The sequence below is a fragment of the Desmodus rotundus genome, chromosome 6, assembly GCF_022682495.2.
Source record: "Desmodus rotundus isolate HL8 chromosome 6, HLdesRot8A.1, whole genome shotgun sequence".
NCBI classification, from domain to species: Eukaryota; Metazoa; Chordata; class Mammalia; order Chiroptera; family Phyllostomidae; genus Desmodus; species Desmodus rotundus.
This window is the reverse complement of record NC_071392.1, coordinates 104805641-104825463: the sequence shown is the minus strand read 5'-3', so window position 1 is coordinate 104825463 and position 19823 is coordinate 104805641. Positions and strand designations below refer to the sequence as shown.

Genomic DNA, 19823 nt, shown 5'->3' with positions numbered 1-19823 from the left:
GGCAGCTGGTAGAGCTGGCTGGAAACCCCAGTTTCCTTTCCTGGAACCAGTCACTTCCCTTCTTTCCACTCCGGAGAGAGGGAACCTAGTATCAATGAAGTGGAGAGGTTTGGGACTGCCAGTGCGGTAATAAAGTGACTCATCAGTTTGCTGTTGCCCTTTCGCTGTTCTTGACTCATTCAGCAAATATTTACGGACTGTCCACACTATTTGGACTCAAGAGAAGGCTGAGAAAAAACAGTCATGGCAGCAGAGTCAGGATCAGCTCCCCGCATTATAAATATACTATGTGAATACATGATAAAACACCTACTATTCTGCCTTCTAATTAGGTTTCGTCTGAGGGCAGGGACTCTCTTTAGTATGAGTCCAAACCTTCCTGGCACCCAGTGGGTACAAAGTCCATGCAGTGGTGTTGACAAGACCTGGATTCTAATCCTGCCTGCCACCACCTCTCAGGTCTGTGGGCAGTATGTTGCTTTCTTTCTCTGACCCTTCGTTTCATCATCTGCGAAACGCGATCAGCAGCAACATCATATGTGGAAGAACTGGTAGGCTCATTTCAAGCACCCCAGACTTTAGGAGAAAGAAAACGCTGGAAAGCTTTGCTCAAGAGAAAGTCAACATTTCCTCGCCCTCGGCTTCTCCTCTTCCTTCTCCCCTAGTGCTTTTTCTTCAAAATTGCCCTCTAGAGGGCACGCAAGCCCTACAGTTCTCGTGCCTCACTTCCGATCGCCTTCCTTCTTCACTTCACGCATGTGCACACCTCTCTCACCCAGCCGCCCAGTACACTCGTTCACGGGAGCGATCGAAGCTTGCACCCACCACGCCTGCGCAACCTCAGCCCCGCCCCTCCACCGTCGTCCCCGGAAACGCTTCCTTTCTACGCAGCCGCTACCGCAGCCACGATCGCTGGAGCTTTGCCTCTCTAGGCCGGCAGGGACTCTTCTCCATGATCCTGTCTATCAAGACTGTTTCGGGGGTCGGCCTGTGAGGCTGGGTCGCGTTCGGACGCTTCGACCCTCGAGCTGGTCACCGGTGAGTGGACCCCAAAGAAACGTGAGTACGGGCGGGCCCAGAGCAGCCAGACTGGCAGGATTTCCCCTCACCCTGGGAATGGGTCAGCCCGCCTCGCCCTCCCCTCGCTCCGGGAATGGGCTCGCCCACTTCGTCCCAGCCCCTCCTCCCGGGCTGGGGTGGTGTTGCCATGGTGACGGCCCGCTGGCTGAGGCCCGGCATGTGTCCTCGCAGGTGCCGGGACGTCCTGGAGCCCATGGCGAGGCAGCGCTGACCCAAGGCCCGGGCGGAGGCCGGGCCTCTCTGGCCGGCATGGCGGGCCAGTTCCGCAGCTACGTGTGGGACCCGTTGCTGATCCTGTCGCAGATCGTCCTCATGCAGAACGTCTATTACGGCTCTCTGGGCCTGTGGCTGGCGCTGGTGGACGGGCTGCTGCGCAGCAGCCCCTCGCTGGACCAGATGTTCGACGCTGAGGTAGGGTCTTCGGGCGGGCGTGGGCGCGTCTGGGCTTCACCGGGTGGGCTTTGTTGCCCGACACTGCTGGGCTCTAGACCTGGCCGGGCAACCTTCTAGCTTTGTGACCCTGGGGAAGAAATCTCGCCTTGCCGAGCCTCAGCTGCCTCATCTGTAAAGTGGAACGGCTGATAACAGAGAGGCCGATTCACAGTGCAAAGGAAAGGGACTGGGGATGTTACAACAAACAGGGCAGCGTTCCAGGCAACCCAACACATCTTACTCTTGAGAAAGTGACTCACTTCTCTGAGTCCCAAGATTCTCAGGTGGCAAATTGGGGAGGGGACGGATGAAAGAGTGTTCCAGGAGGTGAGATGCAAAGTTCCTGGACTTTGGAGTAGGGCCTCCATTTAAGTTCCACTCACCAGCTGTTTGACCTGCGGCGAGTATCGTCGTAATTGTGAACCTCAGTTCTCCTGTACACAAAATCACGAGCCCAGTAGCAGAGAGGCTGTGGACTGCAGTACAAAGAGCCTGTACTTTTGATTCAGAAAGGCTCGGTGTTAAGTCTGGGCGCCCACACACTAGCTGGGGGACTTTGGGCAAGTTGCTTCACCTTTCTGCGCCAGTTTCCTCTTCTGGAAACGGACAGAATCATCCTCAGCAGGATGTTATGAGGCCCAAAGAGGCCCGGGACTAGGACAGTACTTTATAAACTGTAACAGAGGCCTGAGAGGTGTTTGCACCCGGGAGGCAGCTGCAGGTGTGGTTGTGAGCTCTGTTTTTGGAGCCGTGAGATCTGGGATGAAATCCTTGCTCCTGTTGCTTATTCTCCATGTAGCCCTCGGGCAAGTTTTATCCCAAAAGAGGGAAGAATGACAACAAGAATAATAGCAGCTTGGTGAGGTTGTGGTGAGGATTTAGGAGATTACGGGTATCAGGGGCTGTCATAACTGAAGGTGCCGTGCAGGTGTGTGGTGTTCGGCGGTACTGGGTCAAGAGTAGTGGAGGGTGCATGCTCACAGCGCCCAGTAGTCCCCTCTTAGGAGCCTCTGTCCTTCTGTGACGGGCACGTGGGAACCCTAGGCTTTGTTGAAGAGCCATCTGGTGCACACAACCTGAATTCCCGACCAGGCACAGGCAACCCCCCCCCCCCCGCCTTTTTTTTAAAGGATGAGCAAGTAAAGATTTGAAATCACAACTTACTCAGCTCTGCCATTGTAGCCCCAAAGCAGCCATAGACAATACCAAGTGACTGAGTGTGCCTGTGTTTCAATAAAATTTTATTAACGAAAATAGGGGCCTGGCCCCTGGGGCCATCGTTTGCTGAACCCTGTTCTGGACCTTGCTCTTGCTGTTGACTTACTCTTTCACTTTGGGCAAGTCACTTAACTTCTCTGAGCTTGTAGTCCTCCTTAGTAAGTTGAGGGGAATAGCCCCTTCCCTGCTGCCGTGAGGGTTCACACGGGATCCCAGGGTGGATGTCGGTGAAGCGCCTTGTGGGAAACAGGCTGCCACAAGATGAAGGGGCGTATTGTCCCCTCTGCTCTGGGAAGGATTTCCTGGGGGGGCTGGCAGGGCCTGGAGGTGGGGCTCTACTGAGTCACTTCTCCAGCGTGTTTCTATATTTCCGTTTGTGATTCCCCCTCAGATCCTGGGCTTCTCCACTCCTTCAGGCCGGCTCTCCATGATGTCCTTCATCCTCAACGCCCTCACCTGGTGAGTATCACCAGTTTTGCTGCCTAGCTTTTGGGGCTTTAGCACTGAAACTGACTTCCCAAATTTGGACATGAGATAGGCTGGCATTTGTTCCTCGGGAGTGGTGGACGGAAGTGGGTGGCAGAGGCCAGTTCTGGGACTGGCTCCATCACAGGGCTCCTCTCGTTGCTGTTTGGACTTAGCTGCAAAGCTCTTAGTCGCTCTGTGCCTGTGAGACAGCTTCTGTCTCAGGTCGCTTCCCTGATGTGGAATGAGGTGGGGAGAGGATTATGTTGGGAGTCGGAGAACTGAGTTCTGGGTCTGTGTGCCATTGGCCAAGTCGCTTCCCTCCTCTCTGGGCCTCGGGCTGCTCATCTGAACACTGAGGGGTTTGACTGGCTAACGTGTGACGTCACTCATAGCCATGACCTGTCTCTGAGAGTCAGGCTGCATGATGAATAAGATCTCAGGCTCCGGAGGCAGACTCACTTGGCTTTGAACCTCAGCTTTACCACTAGTCTAGTGACTATGGACAAGTTCGCCTGTCTAAGCCCGTTTTCTCATCAGTAACATGAGACGGATGATATTACCTTTATCATAGTTGTAAGGATTAAGTGAGCTAATTCATGGAAATACTTAGAACAGTACCTTGCACATTACTACTCTTTTTAAAAAAATTGATTTTAGAGAGAGAGGAAGGGGGGAAGAGAGAGAGAAACATTGATTTGTTGTTTCAATTATTTATGCATTCGTTGGTAGATTCTTATATGTGCCCTGGCTGGGAATTGAACCCGCAGACTGGCGTAGCCGGACGACACTAACCTACTGAGCTGCCTGGCCAGGGCGCACGTTACTACTCTTGTCCTTAGACTGGAGGTTGGACACTGGTGGGCTGACTCCAGTTTGGCTCCCAGATACGTTCTGTGTGGCCTCCACAGTTGTCAGGACATGCTCGGTGTGTAAAACATTTTTCCACTTACTTGAAAGTCAGGGTATTTATATTAAAAAAAAAATTCATATTTCTGGCTTCTCTTGAAAAATGGGAAGATTGATTCTAGGCCAGACTTCTAGCGTGATGATCTACCCAGCTGCACGTAGCTCTCGTCCCTCTTGTAGATGGAACACGTGTGCTTCAGGGTGCCGTGGTCCCCACCCATTCCCTTGACTGACAGTTGGCATGTATCACCAAACTCATACTTTTGTTTTTCTTCCACCCAGTCTGCCTCACTCTCAGCCTTACCTGCTGGTGTTCCTCTAGGCATCTACTAATATAACTCTTGCTTCACACTTATCTCACCAGCTTCTAATCGCTGTACTGTCTTCCTAATTGCCCCTACTCCCCAGCTAACCTAATGTAAGGCCAGGACAACCCAGTGACGACTCACTGCTGTCCTCTCCCCACAGCGCCCTGGGCTTGCTGTACTTCATCCGGCGAGGGAAGCAGTGTCTGGATTTCACTGTCACTGTCCATTTCTTTCACCTCCTGGGCTGCTGGTTCTACAGCTCCCGGTTCCCCTCGGCGCTGACCTGGTGGCTGGTCCAAGCCGTGTGCATTGCCCTCATGGCTGTCATCGGGGAGTACCTGTGCATGCGGACGGAGCTCAAGGAGATCCCCCTCAACTCAGCCCCTAAATCCAATGTCTAGAATTGGGTTCTTTGGACACCCCGCTGGGCAGGTGCCCCACCCCCCAACGCCTCAGGCTGCCCAGACCCTCCAGATGAGGTCCAGCCCAGGTCTGAGAGGAACCCTGGAAGTGTGAAGTCTGTCCATGTGGGAGAGATAGTGAGGCCCCGGCAAGAAGGCGGGGAGCAGTCAGGATCCCAGCTGCAAGAACAGCCCTCGTCTGTGGAAGCCTTGGTGTCCGGGAGGTCAGCAAAGGGCTCTGACCTTGGTGTCTGGGAGGTCAGCAAGGGGACGTCTTTCAGGGTAGTAGCAGAACTGGAACCATGTCACTCTTGAGCCATCATGCCTATCACCAGCCTGTTATTCTAAAAGAGAAAAAAAATCAAGGATATCTGATTGCAGCGAACCACTCTTCTGGTCATCGGTCTTATCTCCCCGGGACAGCTGTCACCTTTGCCGGGTTGCGGAACTGCAGCTCTTCTGTTTGGAGAAACGCTCGATGTCTGGATTCCCAGCCACAGAGAGAGACGTAGGTGCACAGCGTTAGGCTGCTCTGGGGAGAGGATGGCAGATGGAGGCAGTCAAGCGCCAGGAAAACGCACAGCCCGTGTCTCGCTATGAGCGTGTATGCGCACACCTGTGAACCTAAGAGTAACTTACTTCCAGTTCTCTCTACTGGGTCCCCACCCTGCTGCCAGCTTTCAACTTAGTTGGCCTTAGGACCCAGAGAAGCGTCTTTACATCATTCCCAGTCTCACCCTGGTAATAGAATCTCTGGGAGTGAACGGGCACCTTGGCTGCCCCTGGATGTCAGTTCTGGGCATAGGTCCTTTTTCCTGACTTCTTTGGAAGTCTGCAGTGGGAAGGGTGTGATGGGCGTCTGGAGGCAGGAAGCCCAGCCTTCCAGCTCCACCTGTGCTGACAGTGCAGAGGGAGAGAGGGGTTTGCTGTTGATATTTTTGTTGGGAGTGGAGTGTCCTCTGTGAGGGGCTTGCAGCTGTCCTTCCTATGTACATAAATACAGTATTTTCCACGGTTCTGCCTGTACTTCCTTTGTGATGCTGTGTAATGAGAGATCAGCAGGCCAGGCAAGGGAGCTGTATGCAGAGAATTAGGTCACCTTCTCCTTTCCTGGACCCCAGATTCATTCCTCCATTTGGTTAAAATCCTATGCACAGGCAGCTCCTGTGTCCCGTCCCCTGCACCGACAGCCTCCTCTCCCAGACTGTGGGTGGGCCGCCGTGACTCTCAGGATGGCTGTCCCACTTGTGGTGATTTCTGAACGTGTGCAGAACAACGCACTGGTCTAGACCCACTTCTGCACTGAAACCGTCGGTGCTCCTCCTTGGGTCCTCTAGAGTCTGCCTGAGAGAGCTGTGGGTTTTCAGCTTTTAGTGTCAGGGCTACACAGGTGAGTCTGTCTTCCCAGGAAGCCTTTCTAGCCTCCTGGCGCCCAGCCCTCCAGAGTAGGGCGTGGAGTGTGACGGGAGGGAGGTTTGAGAGTGAACGTGCCTGGGCAGAGGCTGGGAATGTGCTGGGGTGAGGCGCCCTGGCTGGGCTGCAGGGTCCAGGAGGCAAGGCCCGCTGAGGTGACTTGCCCTAGGTCGGGGGATTTCCCTCTAGACACCACAAGTCCAAAGGCGCGTGACTAACTTTATTTTGAGAAAGGAGTCAGAATACTTGGTGTGGCTGCCATGTCCCTTGGTCACCTGTGCTGGTCACTGCAGCTCTGCTGGCACACCTTTCTGGGGCTTTCCTTTAAGAGCGGGTGCTGTTCTGCATATTTCCTGTGATGGCCGATCTCAGCCCCTTGGGTGTTAATTTCAGTTTCGGATACCACCCAAGGTCAGGGGAGCCTTTTTTTTTTTTTTTTTTTTTTTTTTTAATAAAACAGTGACTGAGCTGAATGACAGTTGGGGTCAAAAATATATGACCTTAATGAGATTTTTTTTATTTGTGAAGTAACAATAAAAGCAGTATCTAGAGGCAAGTTCCAGAGAGAATGGAGCAATGGCAGTGACGTCATTTTAGTAATAAATAACATCTATTGAGTGCTTAACAGATGCCCAGCAGTGGGCTGAGCATTTGGCATCTCGCTCACTTAATCTTCAGAGCAACTTTCTGAAGGAGAAAATATTGGCCGTGTTTTACAGATGAGGGTGCTGTGGGGGTTCTGCCTAAGGTTACATGTTAGGAGCTGGGAGAGCCAGGGTTTGGGCTCCCGTAGTGACATTAGTGAATCCATTGGGAAGGCTTTAATAGGTGAAGGGTGTGTATGTTTATAATGGTTAAATAACCTATCGCCTTGTAGTCATACAGTCTATATCCCACTGTGCTGTTTAAATACTAAGGATGTATAGTGCTTTATAAACATTACCAGCTTTCTTAGAAACACTAATACACAGTACATTAAGTTTGGCCACAGATTTCCAAGTGAACACAGGAATGTAGGAAATGTTTTTATTGCCAAAGGATAACGGGAAGTTCCCCCCACCCCACCACTCAGTGGGTGTATCTCTGGACTTTCTAGGGTCTGAAGTCCACCTCCTTCGACCCCACCCACTACCTGAACTTGGGCCATTTGGCGAGAAGTGAAGACTAGTGCCCAGCAGGTGCTCAGAGCACTTTGTAAACTGCAAGGAGGACAGGACAGGAGAGGAGAACAGGGTGTGTAGCTCCCCCGGTGCCTCTAACCTAGTTCGGGGCAGCCCCGTCCAGATCAGAGCCACATGGGCCAGGTGGCAGTCTGCGGACACTGGGGGCGTGGTGGAGAGCTCCGGGTCCCCACCAGTCCTATGAGTGTGCACAGCTCACATGGGCGCCCCTGGAAGCAGAGGTCTTTAGACCTTAGACCCTTCCTTCAGTGACTCCCAGATCAGGGGAGCTTCCTCCTGCCAGTCCCAGAAGGAACTGTGGGCAAGGAACTGCCCAGGGTCCACAGAGCCTTAGAGCAGGGGCCTGCCCACGGCACCGGGGACACGCTCTGGAGGGGAATCAAAAGCCACTGTGGTGCTTGAGGTTCTCTGTAGGAAATGAGTGGAGCGTGATGAAAACAGCATTGAAATGAGGGGGTGCAGAGAGCTGAGAGCTTCAGTCTCCGCCCTGCCCCTGCCTGGGCGAGTAGAGCTTGGGGGTTCTAACACAGACTTGAGAGAGCTATGGTGGCGTGCAGAGTCAAGTCCTGGGGCCCAGTAGTAGCTGCGAGACCTCGGATAGGCTCCTTCACCTGTCCCTGCCTCGGCTTCCTCATTCGTCAACGGAGGATGACAACAGTACTTCCCCGAGTGGTTGCGAGGACTCACTGAGACGTCACGGGTACAGTGCTCAGCGCGGGCCTGGCACATAGGAAGGAACCCATAAATCTAAGCTCTGGTGTTGCCCCCCATCCCCATCCTCATCCCCATCGTACAGAGGACATACCTTTCTTCTGAGCCTTTAGTGTTTCCAGTTGTTACGTGGGGGACAGGCTTGCCCAGGACCTAGGTACAGCCAGCAAGTATTGAGCCCATGTGCCACACATGAGAAGTGACATATTCTCACTTAATCCAATGAGATTCGCACCATTATTTTCCTCGTTTGGCAGGCCAATTGAGGATGAGGAGTAATTGAGGGTAAGAAGCGAGGCCTGTCTGCTTCCATAGCCTCATGTGTCCACGTTCCACTCATGTGTGAGTGCCGCGTGGGTCAGAGGGAATGTAGATGCTTCCGAAAAGATTGTGAACGTGGACATAGGACGAGCTTTGTCACAAGCATCGAGTTCCCCTTACTGGGCATCTAGGCAGCTGCTCATAAGTGAGAAACAAGGTCAGTACCAGCCTTGGGGCCTTACTGTTATGGTGCACGCCAGGGAGAAGGCACAGAAGAAGGCCAAACAGTTGTTCGATACCCCACAAACTGGCCTTGTCTCCATCGAGCCCGATGTGCTCAGAGCCTTCTGGAATGGATATTAGTGTCCCTATGTAATGAATACAGATGTAATAGCCTCAGAGATGTCACTCAAACACCTAAGAGTTAATCTGCCCTGCCCCGCAAGTCCAGTCAACTGTTAGGAAGCCATTTCTGCGGTGCTTTCTGATGCCCGCTGCAGCCTCCTGCCCGAAGCAGGATCTGAGCCCAGAAGAGGAGCCTCCGATTGAAGTGGTTCAATAAAGGGAGGGTGTAGTGGGGAGACCCCAACAGTGGGGCTGTGGGAGGCAAGTTGCCTGGGGACCAAATGCCAGTTTTGGTGGGGACAGGCTAGGAGTCACTCCCACAGGAGACCTGCATCCTTGCTCCCCCGCGGTGCTCTGGCACCCGGCTCCTCTATTCCACGGCATTCCCCAACAGCAGCTCTGGCTCCCTGAGGGCAAAGGGGAAGCTGCCGACCTTTCCAGGCCCCAGTTGAGGTTCCCTGGGTAGGCTTCCCACAAAGAATAGTGCTGCCCCCCACTGCCCCCAAGAGAGTATTTTGGGATTTTTTGTTGGTTTTTTTGTTGGCTGGAAGCACTCTGCCCTGTCTCTGCTGAGAGCCTAAGACACGAGTTCACAGGAAGGTGGATGATGGAATGGAGACAGCTTGGTAGGAAAGATGGAGGAGAAGTTATTTTCGAAGGTTAATGGGGTTGATGATGTCTAGTTAAGGGAACCAAAATGGAGATTCAGGAACTGGGCTGGGGTGCACGCTGAGCGGGAAGACAGCTTGAAGGGGAGGTTGTGGGGTGGCGGTTGCGCAGCACCGGGGAGGGGGTGGTGTGCAGTAAGGCAGGGAGGGAGTGCCCCCAGCCACCTTACCCAGGCAGAGCCCGGCAGTGCAGAGCAGTCCCGCAACCGAGCCCAGGCCGGCTTTTCTGCCAGATGCACAGTCATGGTGCTGAGCACCAGTGGGGTGGAGGGTTGCAAGCAGGAGGGTTCAGCAGGAGCCCCTCCCATCCTTTCCTCTCCCAATCTGGGGATCCCTATCCTTCACTGCTCTGGCTCCCTGGGGTAGGGTGAGGTGGGGCGGGGTCTCGGTGCCCCTGGATGGCCCTGCTGCTTTCCTTTGAGCATCCGCTCTGCACCTGCTCAGCGCATCCTGCCTCTGGGAGAGGAAAAAGGGAGGAGTATCGTCTTCGTTGGAGAAAGCCCGGGCTTTCCTCCCTCCAGCTGCGTGCTCAGGGCCCTATAGCCTCTGCCGACAGAGGGTGACTCCAACCGGACGGGTGGGCCAGGGCTTTCGCTGGGTGATGTATGTGCCATGTCACAGAGAAGCAGGAGGAACACAATACCAGCTTCCTGCCCAACTCTGCTTTCCACGATCTTTGACTCAGGTGAGGCCCAGTGACACTCACTTACTGACACCTGACACTGTGATAATCAGGGTGCAGTGCTGTGCGTGGCGGGCTGGATGGACGCTCCCTTGGGCCTTTTACCTTTCTTTCGAGTGGGGAATGGGTAGCAGCCAGGAGACTGAGGTCAGACTTCTTGCCCCACCACTCCTAGTGGTGTAATTCTGGGCAAGTGCTTCCTTTCTCTGCAGCGTGGCTTCCTTCTCTCCTTGGCTTTCAGGGCCATTGTGAGGCATCTGGCACCCAGGAGACACCCAGAAAGCACCCAGGAAATGTTCCCTTTCTATGACTTCATAGAGCACACCACTCAGGAGGCCAGTTCGTGGGGGTGGGGAGGGCTGCAGCTTGCTGGCTTTTTGTTCCGGGTTTTGGGCTGACTTTAGGGACCTAGGGATGGGGTGGAAGAAGCCAGAACCCATGCACACCACCCCGCACCCCTCAACTGCCACTCCCTCCCTCCCTCCCTCCTTCTGTGGAAGGCCTCTTTTCTCTAGCCTTTCTAGCCCCAGGCAAACAGGCAGAGCCAACGGAAGTATTCTTCAGTGCCATATGGGAGATTTTTATTTGTATACTCGCGAATTTTCCCGTCCAACCCTCCCAATCAGATGATTTGCATGATCCTCCCTCTGCTCACACTCAGGCTCCCATCCGAGGTCACACCACCTGTGAGCAGAGACCTGGTGTTAGGAGCAAAGACTGCCCCCAGGGGGCGCTCCCACCCAGGGAGCGGGCTTAGGGACTGGGCTCTGCTATGCCTGGCAGGTTGGAGTTGTGGATTTTGTGAAGGGGAAGCCTCCCTTCCCACTGGACCCCCTAGCCCGTCACCCTCTTCCTTTTGGGGGGACCTGAATTCTCTCTTGGAGTGGCTGCAGTATTTTTGTTTTCCATGCTAAGGAACTTTTTCGAGTAAATCTTACTTGAAGCATGAATAAATAAAACATGGAGGGTTGATTTGGTCTGAGAGAGGATAGGATGTGGCAGAGCTCTGCTCGACCACATCCCCTTCCCCCACATTTAGAAATTCCTAACCTGCTTCCTCAGCCTTCTGTGAGATTCTGAGCCATAGCAGTTGTGGCCTCTCCCGAAGCCTCCAGGCAATGGGATGACCCACCTCAGAACCCGCACTCCCAGGGTGTGCCTCTCCTTCCCTAGAGCCCCTGCTTGGGTCCCAAGGGGCTCTGCCAGGCCACTAGACTGCTGTGTGGTCTTGGTGAGTGGCTTCCCCCTCTCCGAGCTTCCCTTTTTAGGCCTGAAGGTGGGGCCTCCCAGCACTGCCAGCCACAGCCCCCAGGACTGTACCCTGAGCCCCCACACACACACCCCCCGACTCTGGGGCCCAGCTCTGGGCCTGGTGTGGGGCCTGTCTCTCACCCTGGCCTGGCAGTGGTGTCGTCACACCCTGTATGGGTGACACATAGGCAGCTCAAGTGACGCCGAGCAGAAGCGGGTGCAGCAGCGCTTGACCCAGCGCAGGGTGGATGGTCTGCACATCACACGGGGCCCTGGGAGGTGGATCCGTGTGGGCAGCCCCTCAAACCAGATCCACTGGTCCGCTACTTCCAGCTGCTCTGGGTCCCCATGGTGGGTCTTCAGGAAGACCACTCCGGGGTCCCCAGTGGGCAGTTGCCTCTCCCCGGCTCCAGCGCAAGTAGTCAGGCGATGACCCCTCGATGCCTTCAGGCCCTCAGGCTCTACCTGTCGTTCTCTCTCGCGCGCTGCTGCCCGGGACTCCCGCACCTTCTTCCTCTCCCGCAACCCCACCTTGGGTTCAGACTCCTTAGGCTTCTTTGTGGCCTTGAACATCTTGGACTCCAGCTTCTTCTTGGAGCACCTGGCCTCCTGGAGCTCTTCAGTATTCTGGTCCACTTTACAGCAGACGGCGCTGCTCCTGGGAAGGAGAGGAACAGCAGTCAGCCGCGCAGGCACCCGGGCCGGGTCCTCTAGCCTGGTCCGAGACCGTGGCTGCGCAGCCAGCTCAGGGCAGCCTGTGCAGAACTCTAGGGAGGGCCCGAGAAGGAACTCTGCCACCCAGCAGCCTTGCACCTGGTGGCAGGAGATGGGATACATGCTGGCAGCAAGGATGTGAGAGGCTGAGGGGGCAAAAGCAGGTGACTAATAGGTAGGACACCTAGGAATGCAGATGGTCAGCATCAGCCACTAGGTCGGGGTTCTTCTCCATATTTCAGCTGATGGAGTGAACTAGCGCAGTGTTTTTGTTTTGGGGTTTGTTTTTTTTATTCAGATTGTGTTTTAAGAGGCCTGAGGGTTCTGAGGAATTCACCCCCCTCCCCCCCGCCCACCCAGTGCAGGGTGAAGGAAGGACACCTTCCCCAACAACAACGCAGCTGCGGTTTGGGGACAGACTTTTGAAGAGGGGTTCAGCTGTTTTACAAAGGCTGGAAAACTATGGGGCTGGTTGGTCCGGACCCGCTGGCTCCGAATCTCCTGATTGCCTCAGAGAGGAGCCCAGAGCTGTGGGGCTATCCAGAAGCAGTCAACGCTGGAAGGGACTTTCCTAAAAGATGTCCATTCCGATTGGGTCCCCTGCAAAGTGTCCTAGCTGAGTGTGTGGAGAGGGGCTCAAGATGATGACAATACTGATGATGCCAATGGCCAGCACTGATCGAGTGCCCAATAGGCATGAGACCCGACGCCGTCACAATGGTCCCGCAGGGTAGGAGGCAGTGAAGCCGCGGAGGGGCTCAGAGAACACGGGCTTTTGAGACAGACAAGCTGGGGTTCAAATTCGCTTCTGCCTCCTACCATCTGTGTGATTTGAGGTGAGAAGTGTAACCTCTCAGAGCCTTAGTTTCCTCCTCTGTAAGACTGGGATGATTCTGTCTGTCTAATACAATTGCCGTGAAGAATAAACTACATGCAGAAATGCTTGTGAAGTGTCCAGCATGATGCCTGGCACTGAGCAGGCGATGCACCAATGGGAGTTTTCTTAATATTCTGATGTGACTGATGAGGAAACTGAGCTCCAGCAAGATGCCTAGTCTGCCGGTGGATGTTGGGCATGTTGTGCTGACCTGAGAGGGGGAGCAGGAGGGGCCCCACCCTGCTCCGTGCCCCAGGGGGTGGTTAGTCCCGTAATTGCACGATTACGACCATGGTCTTGACCACGGCTCTGATAATAGACAGGAATGGCTTCAAATCCTCACTCAGCCACTTACCAGGTCAGGTAACTGGGACAAGTCACTGCATGTCCTGAGCCTCAGCGTTTCATTAGTAAAATAGGGCTTATACACACCTTTCTCCCAGAGCCTCAGTGAGCATTAGGTTTTCTAAATTCCTGAGCTCAGTGCCCGTTCCTAGTAAAGCCAGCTGTAGGGTCCACATTGGGGCCGGGGTAGGCTGAGCTCACCTGGAGATCAGGAGGACCTTCCGAACTTTCAGCGGTGAATTCCAGCACCTCTTGGCCAGGTTATGCAGTTCTTGGATCCGGGGGTCTGAGCTCTTGAACAGCTTCAAGAATGACAAGTTTTTCAATACCTGCCAGAGTCAAGAAACCAGAGAAACAGAAGCTTCGGTTTTCCTGGGATCACCTCCCACCCTCTGTCCAGACTTTGGCTCAGCTCAGCCCGGGGACTCATTCTGGGTCACTTAACTATGGCATTAGGAGCAGCGCCACATGGGTGCTCAGGCCTTCCGCAGCTGGGACCAGAACGAGGCATCTCACCATTTTAAGTTGGTTCCACTCAATTAATTTGTGGACAGGCTGCTGTATATTGTCCTGTAGCTTCTCATCTTGCATCTAAGAGACAGAGAGAGAGAGAGAGAGAGAGGGAGCGCTAACATAGGAAGAACGCTGCCCCCCTCCCCAACACTTCCGTTATGCGTCTCCCTTTGGCTCAGCATGATTTGACCTACCCTAAACCACAAGTTTTGTCACCTCAGTTTGAGGGCAGACATGGAGAGACCATTTCACTCTAGACCTCCCTTCACCCTTGAGCTCTCCCTTTCCCTCCCCCTGCCCTGGGTGTGGTTAGCCTCCATGAGGCCAACCATACCCAGTCCCTAGTCCAACCTTGAAAACCACACTATTCTTGGGCCTCTTCTTTGCTGATGGACTCATGCTGGGGCTGTGAGGCCTCAAAGACAGATGGAGCAACACTGGTACCAGGTGCTGCCTGAGCCTTGCCCCTCCAGGTTCAGCCAGCTCGCAGGCTGGGTGTGAGGGTGGGTGCGCTGCAGCCCCCAGGGAGGGGAGCTGTGACATCACTGAAATGTGTGACAACAGCAGGGCTGGGTCTCCAAGGAGTATGTGTGTGGCCGGGGCAGCGTGTCAGGAAGAAGCTCCCATCAGAGGAGAAGCCTGGTATGTGGCAGGCAGGGACGCATGTTATCACCTCCTCCCTGTGAGGCAGGAGGGTTACTCCTCCTTTTAAATGAAGAAGCCAAGGTTCAAAGAGAATAAATAGTTTCCTCAAGGCCTACAGGTGGATAATGGAAGAGCCGGAGACCTAAGGTCTGACAGTCAACCCACGAAACCAGGGGTTTCCAGCTATGCTCATCTGTGCAGTCACGTCACACGTGTTAACCGTGGCCCGGCTACATGTCAGGTGATGTTCTAAGTACTGGAGTGAAAGAGAATCCCTACCCTTCAGGAACTTACATTCTAGTGGAGGGCCAACGACATGGTGTGTGTGCTCGTCCATGTTTAATCATTGGCTCCCGAAAACAAAGTGTGTGTGTGTGTGTGTGTGTGTGTTATAAGATCTGATGGGAATCTAAAATAATGAAATGTGGCAATGCTCTTGCTTGTCAATTCCATTTAGCCAGTCGATTCTTACAGCACGCTTCTCTTGAACTGTGCCCAACCCTTGCACCCACAGCCAGCCTGTGGCTGCGACAGGTAAACAAGTGTAGTGCCAGTGTGAGTGCTGGTGCTCTCGTTTACACGAGGAGTAAGAAGTGAAAAACGTGAGAGAACAAAGATGCTGGAATGCTACCCATTCATCAGTGACATGATCAACTTATCTGCTGTGTTGGACCGTGTTGCTCTTCCCACGTAACAGCTGTAAACAGGACACAGGTTTACATTTGCTCAGCAGCACTAAGGTCTCCATTACTTTCTTATGGCTGGACCGTGGATCAGGAGATTTCTTCTGTGAAGGCCACATAGTTGCCACTGTTCAGCTCTGCTGTTGTAGTGTGAAAGCAGCTCTAGAAGACATGTAAATGAGTGGGATGGCTGTGTTGCAATAAAACTTTATTTACAAAAATAGTAGATGGGCTGCATTTGGCCTATGGCCAACCCCTGTTCCACATCAACAAAATGATAAACCTGATTTATCACGTTTACCTGTGTCGGTGGTGTAAACACTCCTTCCACAGCTGATTTCAAGCTCCCGATGTGATGTCACTGAATGCAGAGTTGAACAGAAATGCACAATACCATACTATTACATATTAGATACAGGGTTCAACAGAAATAAGGCCTGCTTGAGCGGGGTTGGTTGGGTAATAATATGGGTGTCATAATTTATAGTTTTCACTTGACCATTTCACCTAAAATGGCATATGGTGTGTTTGAGTGTGATATTGTTATGTTACAGAACTACATGCTATGATTTTATAATAAAAAGGGGCATTATTTGTGCTGGACTCTGTATTTCTATGGATGTAAAGACTCTCAAGAACATAGATAATAGTAAAAGGTAGTTAAATTAGAAAGTGATGAGTTTGAACATTTTCATCTTTGTTCTTTTTTAAAAGATTTTATTTATTTTTAGAGAGAGGGAAAAGGAGGGAGAAAGAGAGGGAGAGAAACCTCAATGTGTGGTTGTCTCTTGTGCGCCCCCTACTGGGTGCCTGGCCCACAACCCAGGCACGTACCCTGACAGGGATTCGAACCAGCGACCCTTCGGTTCGCAAGCTGGTGCTCAGTCCATGGAGCCACACCAGCCAGGGCCCATCTTTGTGTTTAATATCATTAATTAAGTGTGTATAACTTAATTTTTAATGATGGCTATGCTTAAAAACCAGCCGGCAGAGGTCCTGAAAATGTAATGGGCTTTTGTGAGCCCTCGTGCGTCGGTTCTGGCACACCACCGTTGTGTCAAATGGAAATAACGTAAGTGTGTGGAGAAGACTGAACAGGGCGGAGGGGATAGGAGAGCAAAGGGAGAAGGTTTGCTGTGGCCAAAGGGTGGAATGGGAAGGACTCATCAACAGGATGAGATCTGAGAAGAGACCCGATGGAGGGAAGGAAGGGGAGGGCGGCAGTGGCGGGAGATGTGGTGACGGGGTGGGACAGATTGCAGGAGACTTTAACAACATGGGCTCCTCTGAATAATCTGCCTAGCTTGCTGCATCAGAATAATCTGATGAGTTTATGAGAAACAGCCTCTTGGGTACAGACCTCCCAGTAGAGTCGGCCAATCTGATACCCATCCAAGCGTGGGAACTGTTTCCCCCCATACGGCTTCCAGGGCGGAGGGGTGTGCATGCATAGCAGTGCTTAGCTCTTCCTTTTAGGGGTGATGGACCAAGCCTAGGCTACAGAACAGATTCTTATATATAAAAATCCTTTATTATTAAGGTGAAGGATGGGGGAGGAGTGTGGCTAAACATGCCGTGGCCCGGGAAGAGCCCCAGGAGGTGACTTGGGAAGGAAGACACGGAGGATGGCCTCCCTCCTTCCTGTTTCCCTCCTTCCTCCTCCCTCCTTCCTCTCTTCCTGTCTCCTAGTACTCCGTGGCCCCTCTGCCTGCTCAGGCGTTCCTCTCCTTGCCGGTTCCAGCTCACGTCAATTGGACGCTACTGGACTCTGTGGGCGGCATTAGAACCATCTAAACCTGCCCCGCTGCCCCCGGGTGCCAAGTGCTGGGGACCCACTGTGCGCTAGGCACCGAGGACAGCATCAGAGCCAGAGTGTGCCGCCCCTCAAGAAGCTCACAGGTGCCGGGGAGTGTGGCTCCTCAAGGCTGGGGGTTCTTTCTGTTCTATTCATTGATAAGTCCCCAGAGGCTGGAATACTGCCTGACAGATAGTAGGTACCCAAAGAGTATTTTTTGGCAAGTGAAAGAAGTTGGGTTATCTATGATAAAAGCAATCCCATGGGTTGTTGGACCAGCCTGAGGAGGTCAGGGAAAGAAGGAGGAGGAGAAGTTGGTTGGGCAGAGGGAGGTGAGGTGGCCACAGCATTCTCAAATGAGGGAATTTTTAAAAATATGGGTGTGCAAGGGGATTATGAACTGTTACATGCTGCCAGAGCAGAAGGGGCCAAGAGCGGCAGTGGCTGAAACTGGAGGATGAGCTTGACCACGCTGCTTGGAGTTTGTCCTCAGGGCCCAGAGGGCCTTCGAAGGGCTCTGGCAACTGAGGCAAGGCAGCTGGATTCAGCCCTGGGAGCCTGGCCCCGGTGCCCATCATTCTGTTCTAGTCCGCTCTTCTCACCCCTCGCACGCCCCTCTCTTCCGCTGTGCCTGCGTAGGCAGTTCATCCCCAAGGGGACAGGGAGTTCTTCACAACCCGACTTTGTGCCCCCGTGATCGCTCCCAGAGCCATTTCCCAAATTCCATCTTGTGTGGTCCTTCCATTTACGTGGAAAAATTTCACAGTCTTCCTATAAGACCATCAGCTATTGTATTTGGTACACACCCTAATCCGGAATGACCTCCTCTTAACTAATTAGATCTGTAAAGACACTATTTCCAAGTAAGGTTACATTCTGTGTTTGGAGGACACTGTTCAACCCCATACGGTCACTTTTGTGCGGGTGGCTTTTTGCGTCTGCCTTAGTGGCATGTCCAGGGGGCCGGCTTCTCCAGCACCCTCGCAGGGACTCATTGCTGTGCCCTTTGGGTCTGAAGCTCCTGGTTGGCCTGCCTTCTTATGTTTTTTTAATGCACAATGGCCAGCATTTTAAGCTGTACTGAGTGGGCGGGGTAGAAAGGAATGCAGCTACTCCAGGTTGTTCAGAACTGGAAACTCTCTCTTTATTCTATGCTCCCTGTATCCCTTTAAGTCCAAGCTGGAGATGCCCTGGATGTATAATCCTTGTAAGAACTATGGGTCACTCTGATCTTATTCCAGTCCACTCTATCGGGCAATAGCCGTGCCCACTGTTTCTTTGAGACAAGCCCTTCTCCCCATTAGGCTCCTTCTGGAATGGCTAAGGGACAATACCCTTAAGCTTTCTAGAGTCCATATTGTTTGATTCACAGGATCTCTGAGGCACCTATACTTTTTTTAGAGGTCTTTTATCTGACTGAATAGTACGCCGAAGCATCGCCTTCAGTCTTTCAGAGATGTAAACCAAAGGTTTTATAGTCACATTCCCAGTTTCATTACGGACCATGGTTTGTTTTTTGGGTTTATTTGTTTGTTTGTTTTGTAATGCCCTGGATTTGAACTTTGCCAGGAAACCATTTCTTAATTTTACCATCATTTGCCATTTGGAGAGGTTGAGGATTTTCTACCACGAAGTCCTGGCTCCGTATACTGAACAGTCCTGTAGTTCATGGTGTCCCAACCTGAGCACTCCTGACATTTTGGGCAGGATAATTCTTTGATGTGGGGGGAAGAGCTGATGGGAGAGGGATCTGTCTTGTAAGTATCCCTGGCCTCCACTAACTAGAGGCCAGTAGCAGCCTCCAGTCTGGACAACCAAAAATGTCTCCAGACATTGCCAAAGGTCCCCCAGGAGGCAACGCTGCCCTCATTTGAGAATGGTTGTTTTAGTGTCTCTCTCCCTGCCTGCATTTACTGTAAGCAGCAAGGAGGGGGCCAGGGGGCGGCTTCAGCACCTTCCTTGGAGACCTCCTCAGCTGGATCACTCAACTCATCAGGCGCATTTTTTTCTTTCCACCTTACTGCAACAGGGTTGCTAAACATCGTGCCACAACAAAGCAAGAATTCCTCTGTCCCCAGTTTCCGATAGTATTTATTTCACTTTCCTCTTGCCAGTGAATTTTAATCAGTGTGTCGCATGGCCCACTGCTCTGCCGCAAGAATTTTTAAGACATATAATAGCTGACTATTTAGTCAGGGACACTGACCTCTTTTCCCTTAGATTGTCCAATAAAAAAGTAATAACAGTCAACACAACAATATCCATCCAGTGTGAATGAATCAAAATTATACCTTTTTTTTGTCAGATGGGCAAAAAATATATTTTTTGGTGTGCCGTAGAGTGTTAGTGATTGGTTTATGTGTGCATCAGAAGCCTAGGCTTTTTTTCAAGGCACTTTAGGCTTTCCCTGCACTCTTCTCGAAGTCTATTGCCCAGTTCTAACGCCACTCCCATACTTCAGAGAGCTGTGACAGCAGCCCTCTGCCCTAGTACCAAAACTCTGTATGGTATCTGTTGCTGCATAGCAAATTATCCCAAAAGTTAGCAGTTTAAAACAAGAAGCATTTATTATCTCAAAGGTTTTGAGCATCAGGAACCCGGGAACGCTCTAGCTGAGGGGTTCTTTCTGCCTTGGTGTCTCAAGGGGCTGCAGTCAAGCTGCGGGCGAGGCCGCACCATCTCCAGGCTCCGGCGGGCCCAGGGACCTGTTTCCATGCCCTGCCATGTGCTTGCTGGAGGCCTCTGCTCTTCTCTGGCAGCTGGCTGGAGTCTCCAGTCCCTTGCCCTGCGGACCTCTCTGTGGGGCTGTGACAATGTGGTAGCTCACTTCCCCAGAGCGGGTGGTCCAAGCAACGGAGAGAACACACACCCAAGATGAAAGCTGTGGTCCTTTTTTTCTTCCTTGTAAACCCTAATTTTGAAAGCA

The 19823-nt window shown here is 52.7% G+C and overlaps 2 protein-coding genes and 1 long non-coding RNA gene across 6 annotated transcripts in view; 1 reads left to right on the top strand and 2 right to left on the bottom strand.

The window, feature by feature from the left end:
- Positions 1-854: 854 nt before the first annotated feature.
- The window catches only part of SYS1 (SYS1 golgi trafficking protein), a 26694-nt gene continuing 7725 nt past the window's right edge, over positions 855-19823 (top strand). For 2 of the 4 annotated variants that reach the window (XM_045194575.2, XM_045194574.3), the window contains exons 1-3: positions 855-1059; positions 1252-1491; positions 3122-3189. In XM_045194575.2, coding sequence (XP_045050510.1) covers positions 1330-1491; positions 3122-3189 — 230 coding nt within the window. In that variant the 5' untranslated portion in view covers positions 855-1059; positions 1252-1329. Of the gene's footprint in view, positions 1060-1251; positions 1492-3121; positions 3190-4572; positions 5840-19823 lie in introns of those variants that run through there. The other 2 variants (XM_024559420.4, XM_024559421.4) reach the window with 2 other exon arrangements.
- On the bottom strand, positions 11175-13838 carry TP53TG5 (TP53 target 5). The gene is made up of 3 exons (XM_045194578.3): positions 13778-13838; positions 13463-13590; positions 11175-11983 (listed from the first exon to the last, which is right to left on the bottom strand). The coding sequence occupies exons 1-3, from the start codon at positions 13778-13780 to the stop codon at positions 11488-11490; spliced, it is 627 nt and encodes a 208-aa protein (XP_045050513.2). The 5' UTR covers positions 13781-13838; the 3' UTR covers positions 11175-11487.
- LOC128781177 (uncharacterized) overlaps positions 15056-19823 on the bottom strand; it is a 7286-nt gene continuing 2518 nt past the window's right edge. The window contains exon 3 of the long non-coding RNA XR_008427073.1: positions 15056-15264. This is a non-coding gene — a long non-coding RNA (uncharacterized lncRNA). The remainder of the gene's footprint in view (positions 15265-19823) is intronic.

Coding starts and splice junctions, on each gene's coding strand:
- TP53TG5 (XM_045194578.3), bottom strand. Junction 11,984..13,462: donor AAGGTCCTCCTGATCTCCAG/GTGAGCTCAGCC, acceptor TCTCCTTCCCAG/GAGCAGCGCCGTCTGCTGTA.